Here is a 17,222-nt window from a genome sequence, read left to right on the forward strand (position 1 = left end):
CCCATAAAGTATAAAAAGTTTTTTTTTATAATAATAACAATAATAATAATCTAGAGCTTATGTTTTTAGATACTCGCCTTTTAATCCATCTGCTTGAAGATATCAATTCAAGTGATATCTTCAACCACACGGATTAAGAGGTAATATCGTAAAAACATAAGCTCTAGCCAAAATAGTCTAATTATTATTTTAGTAAGGACTTATTATTCATTAAATTTGGAAAATATCACGCGACACCGTGGTATATCATCTCACAAGTTGATACTTCTGCTTTCAAATCTCATTATTTAACATTTAAATTGAATTTCTTGTTTAAAGAATCAATAAAAATCTATCTGTATACTAATTATAATTTTTTTAAATTCTAAACAGTATAAAAAAAACCCAAATTATGATATTAGGGTCCCCTGTAAATGATTACAACTAGCTATATATTTATTTTGTCTGTAAATTGCGTGTGTTCTCTGGTCGATTTGCCTGTTTGCTGGACGAAAAAAAAAAAAAAAACCCTAAACAGTACAAACCAAAGTTATTTTATGTTCATTTTCGTTAAATTTAATCTCATGAAAGAAATGAAAACTTCTTTCAACTTATTTTTTAACTGTCGCTAACAGGAGTTTTCAATAGGGTTTTATGAGCATCATCGACTAAGGCCATATTGCGTCGTGTATATTGTCTGTAAATTGAGTGTGTTCTGAGGTCGATTTTCTGTTTTGTTGGACGAAAAACTTGAGTTTCCAGGAGAAAAAAACCATGCTACCCTCGCCTGAGACTGACTAACTCTGCCACGTTGTGAAACTGGCCCATAAAAATAATTCCTCGCTATCGACAGGATCGAACTCAAGTCTCTTCCACCCGACGTGGGGAGGACAGCAATCCGGCCAACTGTGCGACCACGAGGGCTTGGTCAGTTTTGCTACCAAAAACCAGAATTTCCGGTAGAGAAAACCTTGCTGTCCTCGCCTAAGACCGATTAACTCAATCTCGCAGTGAGAAAAAAGCCTATAGAAGTTCTTCACGTCATTGACGAGATTCGAAACCTGGGCCTTTTCCAACCGGTGTGGGAAGGTGGTGATTATAATCACCTCGCTACCCGTGAGGACCATTCTTCTGGAGTTCTAAACAACGTTTCATTCAGATCACTGACGGACTACGGCAAAAAATCGGTTCTAACATTTAAAGCAAACTAGCTCAGCAATTTCAAATAGTATAGCCTTTCGGTATTATTATTATTATTATTATTAGTAGTAGTAGTAGTAGTAGTAGTAGTGGCAAATGATTCAAGGAAGAAAGCTCATACAGCATCAACCAAAAAAAAAAAAAAAAATTACCGACCTCATCTGTCCATCACCTATAACTTTCTTAAATATATTTAAACTATCCTTTCACAAAAACACATGGTAATTTGTTCCAACAATCAACTATTCTGGATGAAAGCAAATTTGCAAACATCTATTCTGTGGACAAATTTGCTAACTATCCTTTTACGGTTTAAGTTTATGTCCCTTTAAGCCCTCGTCGGTAGCACAGTTGGTTAGATCGCCGTCCTCCCCACACTAGATGGAAAAGTCCTGAGTTCCAATCCCGTCGATGACGGGAGTAATCTTTATGGGCCTTTTTCACAACGTGGCTGAATTAGTAGATCTCAGGCGAGGGTAGCATGGTTTTTTTCTCCCGGAAACTCGTGTCTTTCATCCAGCAAACAGAAAACCAACCTCGGAACACGCGCAATTTACAGACAGTATACGAGGAGCAATATGGCCTTAGTCGCTGATGCTCCATTCATTAATATACTTCCGACCATACTACAATAACAAAAACAGCAACATGTCCTTTTTTGTGTATTGTCCGAGAACGAGTAAGAGCCATAGAGTGCAGGGAAGCAACAGGCTTTTGCTGCACACACCAAAAAAAAAAAAAAAAAAAAAGTAGATAAGAAAATTCAAATTATGGTCTTCCCTTCTCATGTAAGTAACTACACAGTTGACCTTTGAATTTCTTCAAACTGTCAGCCTCAACCTCAACTATCTGCGGAAGCAACTTGTTTTTGTCTTCAGAAAGTAAGAATACATATCATATTACATCCTTCCCAAAATTTAATACAGATCCGGAGTTTCCCTCCACTTTTATTCTGTTTCCTCTGTTTCTCAAAGCGGTGGTCAACACAAAAAAAAAAAAAAAAAAAAAAAAAAACCTGTTCTGAGCATTGCTACACGATACGGGGAATAAAAAGGGAGTTGATTATCTTTGTATTTTTGAAGAGTATCTGGACTTCCTGAATAGTGTCTTATAATCATGTGACACCCTTTCCAGAGAATGTATGTATATAACTTCAGTGTGCCATATTCTTCATACGTGTTTCTATTATCAGATATTTTTCAGAACGAAAGTTTTGTCTGTATCATAAATTCTTTCTGTATTTGCAGGAACTAATTCTGACACCTATTTAATGAAAGTTGTCTTTAGAGACATCATATCTGTCAATTGTCTTTTCGTAAAAATTTAGAAAATACGCTCACATTTCTTTGCCATAACCTAGGGAGGTTCCTTCAGGTAGTTATTCAGAGTAAAACCACAAAACCTGTCTCAAATTATTCTCTCGAGTTTTGCCCTATATTCCAGTCATAAGCTAAACACTACGATCACATTTGATCAACTGGACTTTCCTCGCTCAAATCCAAAAATTTGAAGATAACACGCTGTTACTGCAAAATGCAAGGAAAATGACACCATTTTCGCTGTCACACAAGCTCCCACTTGGTGAACTGCAAACAACTTTCTGATATGCATAGTGCTGCCATCTTATGGGAGGCAACTCAAACAACAGGTGCACGTCATACAAGTGGCACCATTCATATTCATTAATATAATTCCGATATAAGATTAAGGGACCTTATAACTTGGCCCCCACGTACTCAGTCATCAACTTTTTCGTATTTTTCCTTTTGTCTCTGTCTCGAAAATTATCTGATGCCATCAAATAAAAGAAGTTCATTTTCTTTTTTACAGTAACTAAGTATTGTCTGAATAGGCCACCTCTAAAAATCAAATACATAATTTTTCGATAATTTGATTGTTATCAGTGACTGATATCATCGCTTTGTTGTGAATGATTGGGGCTTTTCTGCAGATTTCCTCCTAAAATATTCTTATTCCTAGTTAGTTCCGTCCTTGCCTCTTCTACAAGGGTACACACTTATTAATATACAGTAATTAGTAAAATTAGTAAATAATACTAAGTAAATAGAAATACAGAAATTAGTAAAACTCCACTAATCACTTGGAGCTCTTTGACTTCCTCTCTTTGCAACTTGACTTTCTCCAGTCCAACTTTCCTAACAGTGAGGTAATTTTCCCTGGTGATTTTAATGTTCACAACTCCAGCTGGCTTCCATTTTCTAGTCACACCGACCCAGCAGGTTGAGATGCTGAGGCTTTTGCAATTACTAATGACCTAGCACAGATTGTTCATTTACCTACAAGAATACCGGACAATCCTAATCATACAGCCAATATCTTTTTCTCACAAAAAACCCTTCTAAGTACACGGTCGAAGTGAGAGGTCCTTTAGGCACTTCAGATCACAACTTGGTGATTGTCTCTTCTCCAATTGAACCTTTATCTCATGGCTATTCCCAACATCGTGTTGTTTGGCATTACAAGAATGCAAAATGGGATGACCTGCGAGACTTCTTTTCTTCTTTTCCATGGTCGGATTACTGTTTCAAAACTTCTGATGTCAACGTTTGCTCAAATCGTGTCAGTGAAATTATTCTTGCAGGAATGGAATCCTTTATCCCACACTCCACTTTAAAATCTCGTCCTTTATCTAAACCCTGATTTTCCAATAAATGTGCTAAGGCTGTTCAAGAGAAGAATGTTGCATATCGTAATTGGCTTCTATCTAATTCTTCAGTTTCATTTTCTGCCTACACCAAAGCTCGCAACAATTGTAAAGCAGTTATTAATCAGTCCAAACTAGAGTTTAAACAGGCTAAGAGTAGAAAACTTGCTTCTTGCCCTAATGGTAGCCGAGCATTCTGGTCTCTTGCCAAAGCTATTGGCCGCAACTTTTGCCCATCTCTGCTCCCACCTCTGTCCAAACCAGACGGTTCTGTTGTCACTTCAGCCAAGGATAAAGCTGACCTGCTAGCATCCCATTTTTCTTCCAGCTCATGTATTAATGATCTTGGTAAAACACCTCCCACCATTCCCAACACGCTCCATTCAATGCCTCCTCTGGTCTTCCGTCAAAAGGATATCAGAAGGATTTTGATGAATCTTGATGCTAAGAAAGCCCCATGTCCTGATGGTACATCTCCACTTGTTCTCAAAACTTGTGCTCCTGAACTTACTCCTATTCTTTGCCGCCTTTTTTCACTTTCTTATTCCAAAGGTATTTTTCCTTCTGCTTGGAAATTTGCTCATATCCAGCCAGTTCCTAAAAAGGGTGACAAATCCCTCCCATCCCATTGCAATTACTTCTACTCTTTCTAAAGTAATGGAGAAATCAATTAACTGCCAACTCTTAAACTACCTAGAAACCTTCCGTCTGATCAACGATCGCCAGTATGGATTCCGTCAGTGTCGATCCACTGGTGATATTCTGGTTTATGTTACCCATTTATGGACTAATTCAATGGAAAGGTTCGGTGAAACACAAGTAATTGCTCTTGACATCTCAAAGGCTTTTGATCGTGTTTGGCATAAAGGTCTTCTAAACAAGCTTCCATCTTATGGTTTGCCAACTGTTTTTAGTAATTGGTTATCCAGTTTTCTCTCTGATCGCTCACTTAGGGTGATGGTAGATGGCTCTCTGTCTTCTAACTTCTCCACTAATGCCGGTGTCCCCCAAGGTTCAGTTCTTTCCCACACTCTTTTCCTCTTGTATATTAATGACCTTTTTCCATTGACTGAAAATCCTATCCATAGTTTTGCCGATGATAGCACATTACATTCCACTTTCCATTTTGAGAAACCTTGTCCTGCTCAATCAGCTTCAACTTCTCGAAAATCTGCTACCAATTCCTTAAATGCCGATCTTCAGGTAATTCTCCAGTGGAGCAAAGACAACTTAGTTGATTTCAACCCTTCTAAAACTCAGTCTTGTCTTATATCTCGCAAAAAGGATTCTTCTGCTCCTATGCTTATCTTTAGTGACACTCCGATTTCTAGGCAAAATGATATATCTCTTTTGGGGATTACCCTGACTTCTAATCTCTCTTGGCACAAGCACATTAGAAATATTGCTTCCTCTGCATCTAAAAAACTTGGTTTTCTCTTTCGCTCTCGGCGTTACTTTTCTTCCAAACAGCTGCTCACTCTGTATAAATCACAAATCCGCCCTGCCATGGAATATTGTTCCTACATCTGGGGTGGTGCCCCAAAACCTCTCTCAGGCTTCTTGATTCCATTCAGAAGAGGGCAGTTAGGTTAATTAATGATTCATCTCTAACAGAGTCTCTCCACTCGCTTTCTCATAGACGTACTGTTTCTGCTGCATGCCTCTTCTACAGATACTTCCATGGGCACTGTTCTTCTGAATTGGCTTCTTTAATTCCCGCTCTCTCTTTCAAAACAGTCCGAACACGTGCCGCCACTAGCCAACATCCATTTACTGTCCAACTTCAAACCCACAGAACCAACTTTTCATCTTCCTCATTTATTCATTCAACTGCCGTTTTCTGGAACAACCTTCCTTCATACGTATTTCCTGAAAATTACAATCTACAGAAGTTCAAGTCCAATGTCAACAAATATCTTCTTTCGTCTTCTTAACCTCCAACCGAAGCACGGTACTAAGTACTATAGGTTCTAATATCTCTCGTGTTTGGGGTTCACATAAAAAAAAAAAAAAAAAAAAAAAATTAGAACGGCATCGTACTCATTCAATATGACTTTTCGAGTTACAAATGAATTTCGCTTAGTAAAGGCAAGTATTGTTGAGTTTGGGATAAATATTAATTTAAAGAATATTTTCATATTCCTTAATGTATACCCAAAATGTACTAATGCTGCTTTCGGATGAAATTCACATATTGATGTAGTCCTTTGTATTTTTCATTTTTAGTAAGAGGGAATCTTCAGTCCCTTCCACATGGGTGTCACAGTAGCAGGGGGCAGTATCCTCACGAATTAGAATGCGACCGCTATTATGATTGCTGGGATGGAATAGTGAAAATTCAACAATGTCCGGGAAAACTGGTTTTTAGTTTGTCCAAATTGAAATGTGATTTTCCCCAGAACGTCAACTGTGGAGGTCGTATCAAAATTCCAGGTGAGTGTATGTTAAATTCAATACCTACACAAAGATAAAATTCTTGCTCACTTTCTATAGCCTATTCTGTATTATAATACAGAAGGTAAAAATGACTGAGGAAATAGTAAGAAATGGCCCTAATCATTAAATGTAAGTAATCAATGTTTTATGACTATGCTCTACAGTTTTCCACCTCCACTGTTTTAATATTCCCATGTTCTGATCTATACCTGCTTATTGTTATTCCAAGAATGTAGGATTACTTACCTTTGATTTATTTGAGAGAAGTTCGGGAACTGAACTATTATTTAGGAAATGGTGAAGCTAATAGGCAATCGGGTTGATCTCCTTCGAAGTAGTCTCCATGATACTGTATCCGATTCCAACGCTCCTGCAGCTTCTGGAGACATTTCTTATAGGCTTCTTTTGGAATTGCTTACAGTTCCTGTGTCGCGATCTGAATAATTTCCTCAGTCGCTGCAATCTGTGGCAATTCAAGAGAGCTTTAAGCTGAGCAAATAAAAAATTAAAAAAATCACAGGAAAATAAATCTGGTGAGGATGGCGGATTGGAGACCACGTTGATGTGCAAGAAATTCTTAAACGGAAAGCATTGAGTGTGCAGGGGCATTGCCTGCAAGCGCCGATTCCCGGAAGCCAACTTTTTTGGACATTTTTTCTGAACAGCATCGCTCAGTTTCCTTAGAACTTCTTTTTAATATTGCTAGTTAACTATTTGACCATGTGAGCCCACTGGATCTTCCTTACATTTGGAGGGCACAGTTCTAAAACGGTGTTCGCAGGCCGGCCGCTAGCTAGTCCAAAGGACGAATCTATTGGTAACTCTATTGGAGATACATCCGAATCAGCCAATGCACAATCTCGCTACCTCTATTCTGGCAGTGGAGGGAGCCCGGGTAGTGTGTATGCGGGGGGAGGGGATACTGTCGAGGCCACTTTATGTCAAGGAGCTGGGTATATTCATACTGTGTGGACGCATCCATAAATTTCATTACTTCATACACATGTCCTCCACCTTTTCTTACTACTGAATATATCATGAATGATCAAACTAATCGAAAAAAATTACCTGTGAAAAGATCTAAACAATCCCAAACACTTCCTCGTTCACTTCAAAAATACACGTGGTCTCCGTTCCAATCTCAATGATGTCCATTTTCTCTTACAGTCTATCGAGCACCACTTACGTTTTCTGACAGAATTCCAATTATCGGTTAATTCAACCACTGCTCATCTCGGTTGTCCTAACTATTCGCTGTACGATTCCTTTCGCTTCAAAGGTGGTACTTGTGTTTATGTCCGCTCTGGTGTTCCCCTGTTAGAGACAGTAATTTGGAATCTGCTCTTTTCGATCTTCTCTGGCTTAAAATCTCTCTACTCCATTCTGTCAAATTCATATTTTTACCTCTATCTTTCTTTTGAAATTTCTTTCTTTGAAATTTCTTTTAAAATTTCTTTGAAATTTGAAATTTAAAATTTCTTTGAAATTTTACTTTCTACAGTTCAACTTTCCTAACAGTGATGTCATTTTCTGTGGTGATTATAATGTTCATAACTCCAGCTGGCTTCCGTTTTCTATTCACACGGACCCAGCTGGTAGAGATGTTGAGGCTTGAGGCTTTTGCAATTACTAAACCTAGATTGTTCATTTACCTACCAGAATACAGATTGTTCATTTACCTACCAGAATACCAGAGAGTCCTAATCACAAAGCCAACACTCGATATTTTTCTCACGAACAACCTTTCCAAGTACACGGTCGAAGTGAATGGTCTTCTGGGCACCTCAGATCACAACTTGATGACAGTCTCTTTTCCAATGGAGCCTTTCTCTCGTGGCTATTCACAACTTTGTGTTATTTGGCATTACCGGAGTGCAAAATGAGATGATCTATGAGATTTCTGTTCTTCTTTTCCTTGGTTGAATTACTGTTTTAAATCTTCTGATATCGATGCTTACTCAGATCGTCACATGCTTACTCAGATCACACTGCACCTTAAAATTTTGTTCTTTATCTCAACTTTGGTTTTCCAATATATGCGATAAGATGTTGCATATGGCAACTGACTTGCCTCCAAATCTCCAGGTTCATTTTCTATCTACAACAAAGCTCGTTAACATTTGTAAAACTAATCAGTCATTAATCAATCAAAACTAGATTTTGAACAAGCTATGAGCAGGAAATTTGCCTCCCGTCCAAACAGTAGTTGAGAATTCTGGTCTCTTGCCAAAGCAATTGGCCGCAAATTTTGACCAACTCTATTAGCACCTCTGTTAAAACCCAACGGTTCTATTGACACTTCAGCTAAAGATAAAGCTGACCTGCTACCATCCTACTTTTCTTCTAACTCTTGTCAGTGTCGATCCACTGGTAACAAACTGGCTTATGTTACTAATCTACAGACAAATCAATGGAAAGTTTGGTGAAACTCAAGCAGTTTCTCTTGAAATTTAAAAGGTTTTTGATTGTGTTTGGCATAAAGGTCTTATAAATAAGCTTCTATATTATTATTTGCCAACTGTTTGTTTAATTGGGTGTTTAATCTAAAAAAACCGATTTTTTTAGATACATAAAAAATAAGATTATCATGCTCTTCGCATTTGATTGAGATTGTCTTTCTTTTTCCGGGTCATAACTATACACCCACGATTCGTCACCAACAATCATGGAAGAAACAACAGTGTGAGTCAGCCGCAGCATGTTGACGAAGATCCTGATATGCGAGAACTCGCCGCTCTCTGTAATCATCAGCGAGGTTGCACAAACTTGGCTGAAACGCATCACATTTCCAAATCTTGTGTTAAAACTGAATGATTTGTCCCATAAAAAATAACAATTTCACTAGGAGCTTCAGGGATAGTTAAACGAAGATCACTCTGATCAGATCACGAACACGAGCGTTTGGATCATGATTTTGAGGTTGAAGGACGACCAGAGCAAGGATATCTTCGAAGGACAAGAGATCCTCTTGAAACTTTGCGAACCACTGACAACCTTTCAACGAATCATCACATAGCATCCTTTCCGAAAGCTGTTTTTAACATATTTGAAGTAAAAATGAAAATCCTGCTCAGGAAAATCATTCATTTCAAACTGTGACGAAACACACCTATTCTAAGCATGCTAATTCAGACAGACTAAACGATGATTCAGATTATTATGACTAGATGGGCCACCGAACATGTGACGACAGGTTGCAGCTCACTAACATCGCAATTTCATGATACAAAGTCATTCCTTGAACTTTTTGATCACACCTTGTATGAAACTTTCTCCTATTAACTCTCTCATCTTAATATCTACATTGATTCGATTTGTGTTGATTTGCTATACACGCTTGTAAATGTAATATATTTTGAGATAATATAAATATCACTTATTTGGAATAGAAAAGTTGGCATCAAATCTATGTATATAAATATTTACAGATATCGACCTAACTCGGGATGCTCTAGTATAAGATCACATTCGTCGCAAACAATTCGTCCTGCGTATGGTTTTTGTTTTTGTTTTTTTTTTAAATACGAGGGCTGTTCTATAAAGAATGATCATAATTTTAATGAACAACCAGACTACTTGCTATTTCTAGCTGAGCTGCAGAATTTAAGACCAAACCAACATCAGATGCATCACCTAGCAGCTGTGCAGTTGACTCGTGCGCACGGTGTGATCTTGGCGGTCGGTCAAGTTTATGCGTGTTCAGTTTCGCCTATGTAACAATGGACATGATACACCAGGAACAGTACGCTGCTATCAAATTTTGTGCCTTCTCAAAAAAACATCAGCTGAAGCGTATGGAATGTTAAAAGAGGCTTATGGTGAATCTACGCTTCCATATAGCACAGCTCGCAGATGGTTTAGAATGTTTAAAGATGGACGTGATTCTATCACGAAAATCGGCGTTCCCGGACCTCCAACCACTGCTGCCACCACGTGAGAGAAGATCGTCGTATAACAGTAAGACAAACAGTAGAGTTGTTGAGAATAGCAGTTGTAAGCACGCACAGTATTCTCCATGGCTATTTGCATATGACACGTGTTTGTGCACCCTGGGTTCCAAAGCTACTCACACCTGTGCAACAGCAAGTTCGAATGGAGGTGTGTCAGGATCTGCCAATGGATGGTTGCTGAAGATGGTGAGGTTCTGCACAAGGTGACAACGGCGGATGAGACATGGCTTCATCATTTCGACCCACAAAGTTCTGTTTGGATGTCTACGTCATTGCCAACACCGAAAACAAGCTAAAGTTCTGGCTTCTGTATGAAAGGTTATGGTCATCTCTCTTTTTTTGACATTCAAGGAATGGTTTAACAGCATGTTGTGCCACGGGATACGACTGTTACGGGACCTTGCTACAGAACTGTATTGCACACATTAATTTTGAAGAATGCTAGATATGCTGGAGTAAGTGCATTTCATCAAATGGCGACTACTTTGAAAAGGATCATCAAAATATGCTTGATTAACGTTGTGAAAAAAAAAAAATTATGATCATTCTTTATTGAACAGCCCTGGTACTAAACTTATAACAATAGTACTGGCCCCTAATACTGTATTTACGAAAAAAAATTCCCAAATAACTTTCGATAAAGTAAAAATTTCAAAAATAATTTAATGACAAACAAAGGCATAAGTAATTATTGTTAATCAGTAAAACAAAGAGTTATTTAAAAATAAGAATTAACAATACCTTTATGTACAGTGCTTGAATATTAACTTAGTTTCGTTATTATCAACACCTTTCGCTAGAATGCAATATTTATAACATCTTTTCACGCACAATATTTTCGGTGTAGAATTTCCTTGCTGGAGGCCTGAGTCTTTTGATTTGGCTATACAGGTCTACTTCTAAGTAAGAATTTTAAGCCTTATTCACTATATTCACTGATAATTTAATTTGGTAATGAATGTTTTAACTCTATATAGTTAGTAATATGTATAAGTATATTAAATGATTATACATTTATTTTACTGCAACATATGCAAAGTGTTCATTTCAAATCTACCCGGAGGTATGCCAGATTCTGTGATCGACTTGTCTTTTATCCTTTTTTTTAATGAAACCCCAAACACAAAAAGTTCAGAACCTGCAATACTTAGTACCGTGCGTGGTATGAAGTTGAAAAGACAGAAGATACATTTCTGCACCGTGACTAGTATCCATTTATGACTACTCTCTGTCTCCTATTTATAGTTAGCCTTTATTTCAAGACCTTCAAGTAAACTCAGTTTGTTTCAGTTTATATAGCTTTTCATGGTGAACTGCATCAAAAACTTAAAGTAGAGATAATAATATCAAAGTTGTTTCTCTCATCAGAGACAACTGTAACATTATAAACTTCATAATAATTGACGCACTCGTGGGTAGCACAGTTGGTAGAATCGTCACCCCACACTTTGTGGAAAAAAACTGGAGTTCGAGTCCCGTCGATGACGTGGGGAATTTTTATGGGCCTTTTTCACAACGTGACTGAGTTATTTAGTTAGTCACAGCCAAAGGGGGTATGCTTTTCCTTCCGGAAACTCGGATTTTTTTTGTCCAGCAAACAGAAAATCGACCATAGAACCCACGCAATTTACAGACAGTATACACAGAGCAATATGGCCTTAGTCGCTGATGCTCCTACAACGACAACATAATAATAATAATTAACTAGATTGTTTAGGCAAGATTTCTCGTTCATGAATCCATGCCGTGATTCATTAAGGATACTACTGCTTGTCGAAATGGTCTTGTATCAAAAGCTTAATCACAGACTCCATGACCTTACATATCACTAAAGCTTATATTCCGATTCACTGTATAGTACACTTTCAACCAATCCCTTGTAGCAACCAGCAAGGATTTAATTTAACACTATATCAAACTTTCCGAACCCAAAACACGAGACGCATCCCCACACCATATTCCTCCTCTGAACTTCACTATAAATCCAGTACACTATAGTGGATAACTTTCGCCAGGAATTCTCCACACCCATATTCAGAAACTGAATCAAAGGCCGAGTCATGGGACTCGTAATTCCATATGTTATAGTGTTTTAGGCGCATCAGTGACTCAAACTATGTTGTGCCGTATATATATATTAGGTCTGTATATTGCATGTGTTCTGTGGCCTTTTGGTTGGACGAAAAACCCGAGTTTCCGGAAGTAAAACTGAATGTCTCGTCTTGGACTGGCAAACCCAGCAACGTTGTGAAAAAAAAAAAGAAAAAAAAAAAAGACAAAAATTCCTCACATCATTGATCCACCCGGTGTGAGGAGGATTTATTCCATAGGACTTGTTTCCATTCGTCCGTATTCTACAAACGTGAGCTAGGAACCATGCATGTGGGACTTGTGAGCAGCAGCTTCCTACAGACTGTAGATGTACTTTCAGATATCCTTCAGGCGGACATCTGGAGGTCCACGGAATCTGCAAGATTCAAACGTGTAGCTGTCAATGCATTGAGAAATTGTTGATATGGCGTCCGATGATCAACTCTTTTAGAAACATCGTAAGGTTCTTGCCGGGTGTCATTCTGCAAGTTTTTAATATCTTCGCTAATGTTCGAACACTTTTAAACATGTTCCTGATTCGCAAACTTTTTTTTTTTTTTTTTTTGCACCGCTCACGCAATATCACCTCTGTATGTATGACCCCTCTGTTAGAAGAATGACTATCAGTACCTAATTATAAAAAAAAAAAAAAAAATCCGAAAAATAAATTTTTTTTAGTTTTGTCGCTGGTGGGTTTTGAAAGGATTAATATTACCACATTAGAAACGTCAGAAAAGTGATAATCGCAATTCAGATACTGTATTACTAAAACTTGATCGATAAATATTATGAAGTGGATTACGAACAATTTAAAAAATCGCACTTAAGATTTTCTCCTACGTAGGAGTGCAAAATTTATCCAACAAGCCCTCCCTATAAGAGTAGGTGTAGTAATCTATACAGGAGAAGTGTGTTAAAATACCATTTAAACATTTTAACCGATGAAGAACTTAAAAAATTGTTTTAAACGCTTCGCTTTCAGATAGTTTACTGTTTGACTAGAATTGTTGAATAAGCTGTGTATTCCCCTAATCATGATTTTAAACGAGTCGTTGCCTTTGCTGGTTAATTACATTAAGAGATAACTACAAATTAAACTAGTGCTACTCCGTTATATTGTAATTACCTTTATAAAGAGTATCACTTTCTGGAAAACAGCTTTCGAGTGTAGCACAGCTGGTAGGATCGCCGTCCCCTCCCCCCCACACCGGGTGGAAAAGACCTGAGTTCGAGTCCCATCGATGACGTGAGGAATTTTATGGGCCATTATCACAACGTGGCTGTTAGTCGGTCTCAGGAGAGGGTAGCATGATTTTTTCTCCCGGAAACTCAGGTTTTTCGTCCAGCAAATAAAAAATCGACCACAGAACACACGCAATTTACAGACAATATACACGTAGCAATATAGCCTCAGTCGCTGATGCTCCTAAAACTCTACAACAACAACAACCTGACCCTATACCGATCCCTTCATCACATGCACAATCATAAAAAAAAAAATGTTCTTGTTTATACTCCGGAACGACCACCAGATCAGTGGAGTTTACAATAAATCAATCAATCAATACAAATGTTAATCGTATTTAGCAGTCACGGGCTTGAACGCCGGTCCACTCAAAGAGCGTGCGCAACTGCACTGACCACTCGGCTATGTCAGGCCTAAAATGTCAATGGTCAGGATGTCCAGGCAAGTTATCTTAAAATAAGAGAATGAAAATAACGTCACAAGAGAGCAGTTACTTAACTCCCGATTGGTCAATCAACGAAATGTCAATGGTCAGGATTTGGTCTATGACTCATTAACCTATCGCACCCTCTAAAGATCAGTCCTCTTTCAATTACTGTAATTATGTATATGGATTTTCAACTCCGAGTTAAAAAAAAAAAAAAAAAAAACCCCGAATATTTCATTTACAAATTACATTCTGTTGGCGAAAAGATGTATCCATAATGAATCTACATTTCTCCCCATATTTCTGTTTACAATCAGTTTCTTGTAATCATAATAAGGAAGACATTTTTATATGCAGGATCGACATCGGTGGCTCCTGTATCAAAACAATTAATCTTCCATTTATTCTTTAATATTTAGATTGTTCTGATTAGGTTTTTTTTCTTTTTTTTAAACTGTTATCTTATTCTTGTACTCAATCACAATGCAAATTGTTTCAATATACTTGGCGCGTGTGAATACAATCGATTTATGTGACGCGTCATCTCTTTTCTCTCCGTAGAGCCATATATCGTGAACGGACGCTGTGTGAAGGAGTGGGGAACGTTCCCCGATCCCAACGACTGCCAAGCTTTCTACGAGTGCGACCACGGAGAAGCTGTGAGAAAGGTGTGTCCGTACAGGACAGCGTTTAGCCCTGCAGTCCTCGTGTGTGACCACGCCCACAGAGTTGACTGCGATGGTAGGGGAGGGATTTTTGGTACGTTAGCACCACCTCTGTTGCCATTGGCAGCAGGAGACAGCGCAAGCTTTGCAGCACCTCCAAGTGACGGGGTATTAGGATCTGACGGCTCCATATCCTCTTCATCAGATGGACAAAGCAGTGTTGCTGGTGGGTATACATTTTTTATCTCTTACCCCTAATTGAGAATCTAACAAGTACTATTTACTCCTATTTACCACTGCGTATGAATATGGTAAACGTCTAAAGCAGAGGCGTAGCAATATTATGTAGGGCTTGGGGGGCAATGCAATTATTTGTGCCCCTCTATGTAAATCATTTAAATATAAAAATATTATTTACTGTTTTCGATATACTAATAAGAATCGCATTATTTATTTTATTTACATTTATTATAATGGCATTAGAACACAACGTTTAATTCATTTAGTTGGAAGTTAAATATTTTAATTGATTGTAAGATCATACTTTGGCACATGGCAATATTATCTATTTATTACTTCACAACATATTTGATATGAATATAATAGAATTACATGAAAGATTTATAAGAGATTATTTTATAAAGATATTTATAAAAGATTTTTTATAAATAATTTATGTTTATTTTCAATATGTATAAAATAAAAGTATTTTATCATTAAATCCCAACGTAGTAATCTCCATTTACTGATACAATTGGTACGAAAGCAATTCGTTGCATCTCTAAAGATTTCTAATGTGAGATCCTTATGTGGAATTTTTGGCTAATTTTTATGTTACTTTTATACAAATAAAATGATTAGCTTAGTCTATTTTATGGACTTTAGACTCTTTGGCGGTGGCGAGAGGAGTAATATTATTTTTATTTAAAAGAATCTTGAGGTTTAAGTTCCCGTTGCGAAGCCCATTCATGTTAAATTGATAAATTCCTGGAAAATAACGTCCATATTTTACTGGCGAATAAATAGACATTTTTTCCACTTTTTTGAAAGTATAAGAATAAGATCTCCGGGTTTTATTATTTTACCAATTTGAGGAGACCCATTCCGAAACGCATCAACATTTAAAATTTTTTTTTTTTTTTTAATATTAGCCTGTAATAACCTGTTTTGTATGCCATTGATTAAAACACTTATTCAAGTTCAAAGGACCCGAGGATTGCCAGCTTGACATCCCTGCTTTAGGACTAAAAGAACTGAAAACATTAGAAAAAAATTATATATATAAAATTCCTTTATTGCCTGAGATGATATTAATGACAAAAAGGGCAATACCCAGAACAGGTTAACCCGACCTGACCAGGGATTTTTTTTTTTTTTTTTTTACAAAATGGTATTAAAACAAACAAAATGGGATTAAAACTCAGCAAGTTATATAGCAGATTTGTAAAAGAAATATAAAAATCACGCAATAATTATTCAAAAAGTCAAAAGAAATTGTCCTTAAACGGCAGAATCGCAAAAATGTTTATACTAATTACATCAATTCATAGCTTTGTTGATGAAAAAGGAGTGTATCTTCTTCAGTCTGGTAAGGTTATGTTGAACAGTATGCGCAGATTTCGTGTATCCAGGAAGAATTTTCCAGTTCAGTAGGCCCACATATCGAGGAAATCGTCCTTTGCTGCAAGAAGTGTCAATGGGCAGATGATCGTCTTTGGCTTCCATTACACCTAACTGATGGTGTGATTTGAAGGCGGATATAAAGAGAGCAGGGAAAGAATAACCCATTTTCACATTCAGTTGGTGGAAAACAAAAATATTTGACGGAGGTGATGGGCCGAATGACAAACTTGGAGCAAATTACCAGATGGGGGAGAAATATAGAAAAAGGGGTAAGATGTGAAAATAACTTATGACGATTATTCTGTTTGAAACCAGTGCAAATTACATTTCACTGATCAGAAGGCTTTACGATAGAAACACTTAGTTTTGAGAAGAAGAATGAAGCTGAGAATCTATATGAAAGCCCAAAAAATTGATTGACCTTACTCTCAGGGGATATTTTTAGATAATGCAAACGGAACGTACTTTGTTTTAAGAGGATTGAATTCTTCTAATATTCGTGGATGTAAACATTAAAACAAAGTGTTTCAACTGTTTGTTGATACACTTTTCATGACTAATCATGCAATTTCCTGCAATAAGCTTCAGCATTCGTCTTTCTTGACTGAATTTTCTTCATTTAAAAAGAAGCACCCTCGTAAAATGTCTCTATTTATCCAGATAATTCATCTAATTGCGATCCTCTGTACTAGTATAGTAGGCTCGCCGCCATTTCTCACTAAGTAGGATAGATCTGGGTTCAAATATCATCGGTGACTGGAAGAACTCTTAGAAGCCTCTTCAGTAGGGACTGTAGTCAGCTGATCTTAAGCGAAGAAAGTAAGGCTCTCTCCCCCTCCCACCCACAGTATTTTTCAGCAAGCACGACTCTTACAATTCGGACGAACTGCTGCCACCATCAATTGAAATACTGTGAATCAATTGATATACTGAGTTGTGT

General features: G+C 37.4%; 1 protein-coding gene across 1 annotated transcript in view; it reads left to right on the forward strand.

Moving 5' to 3' along the window:
* Positions 1-17,222, forward strand: part of LOC150087955 (uncharacterized) — a 54,797-nt gene that overhangs the window by 12,412 nt on the left and 25,163 nt on the right. Inside the window, exon 2 of the mRNA XM_090370525.1 lies at positions 14,556-14,885. Within this exon, the coding sequence (XP_090226651.1) occupies positions 14,556-14,885 (330 nt within the window). The remainder of the gene's footprint in view (positions 1-14,555; positions 14,886-17,222) is intronic.

This window comes from Mastigoproctus giganteus, chromosome 3 (assembly GCF_048544385.1).
Source record: "Mastigoproctus giganteus isolate SK-2022 chromosome 3, ASM4854438v1, whole genome shotgun sequence".
NCBI classification, from domain to species: Eukaryota; Metazoa; Arthropoda; class Arachnida; order Uropygi; family Thelyphonidae; genus Mastigoproctus; species Mastigoproctus giganteus.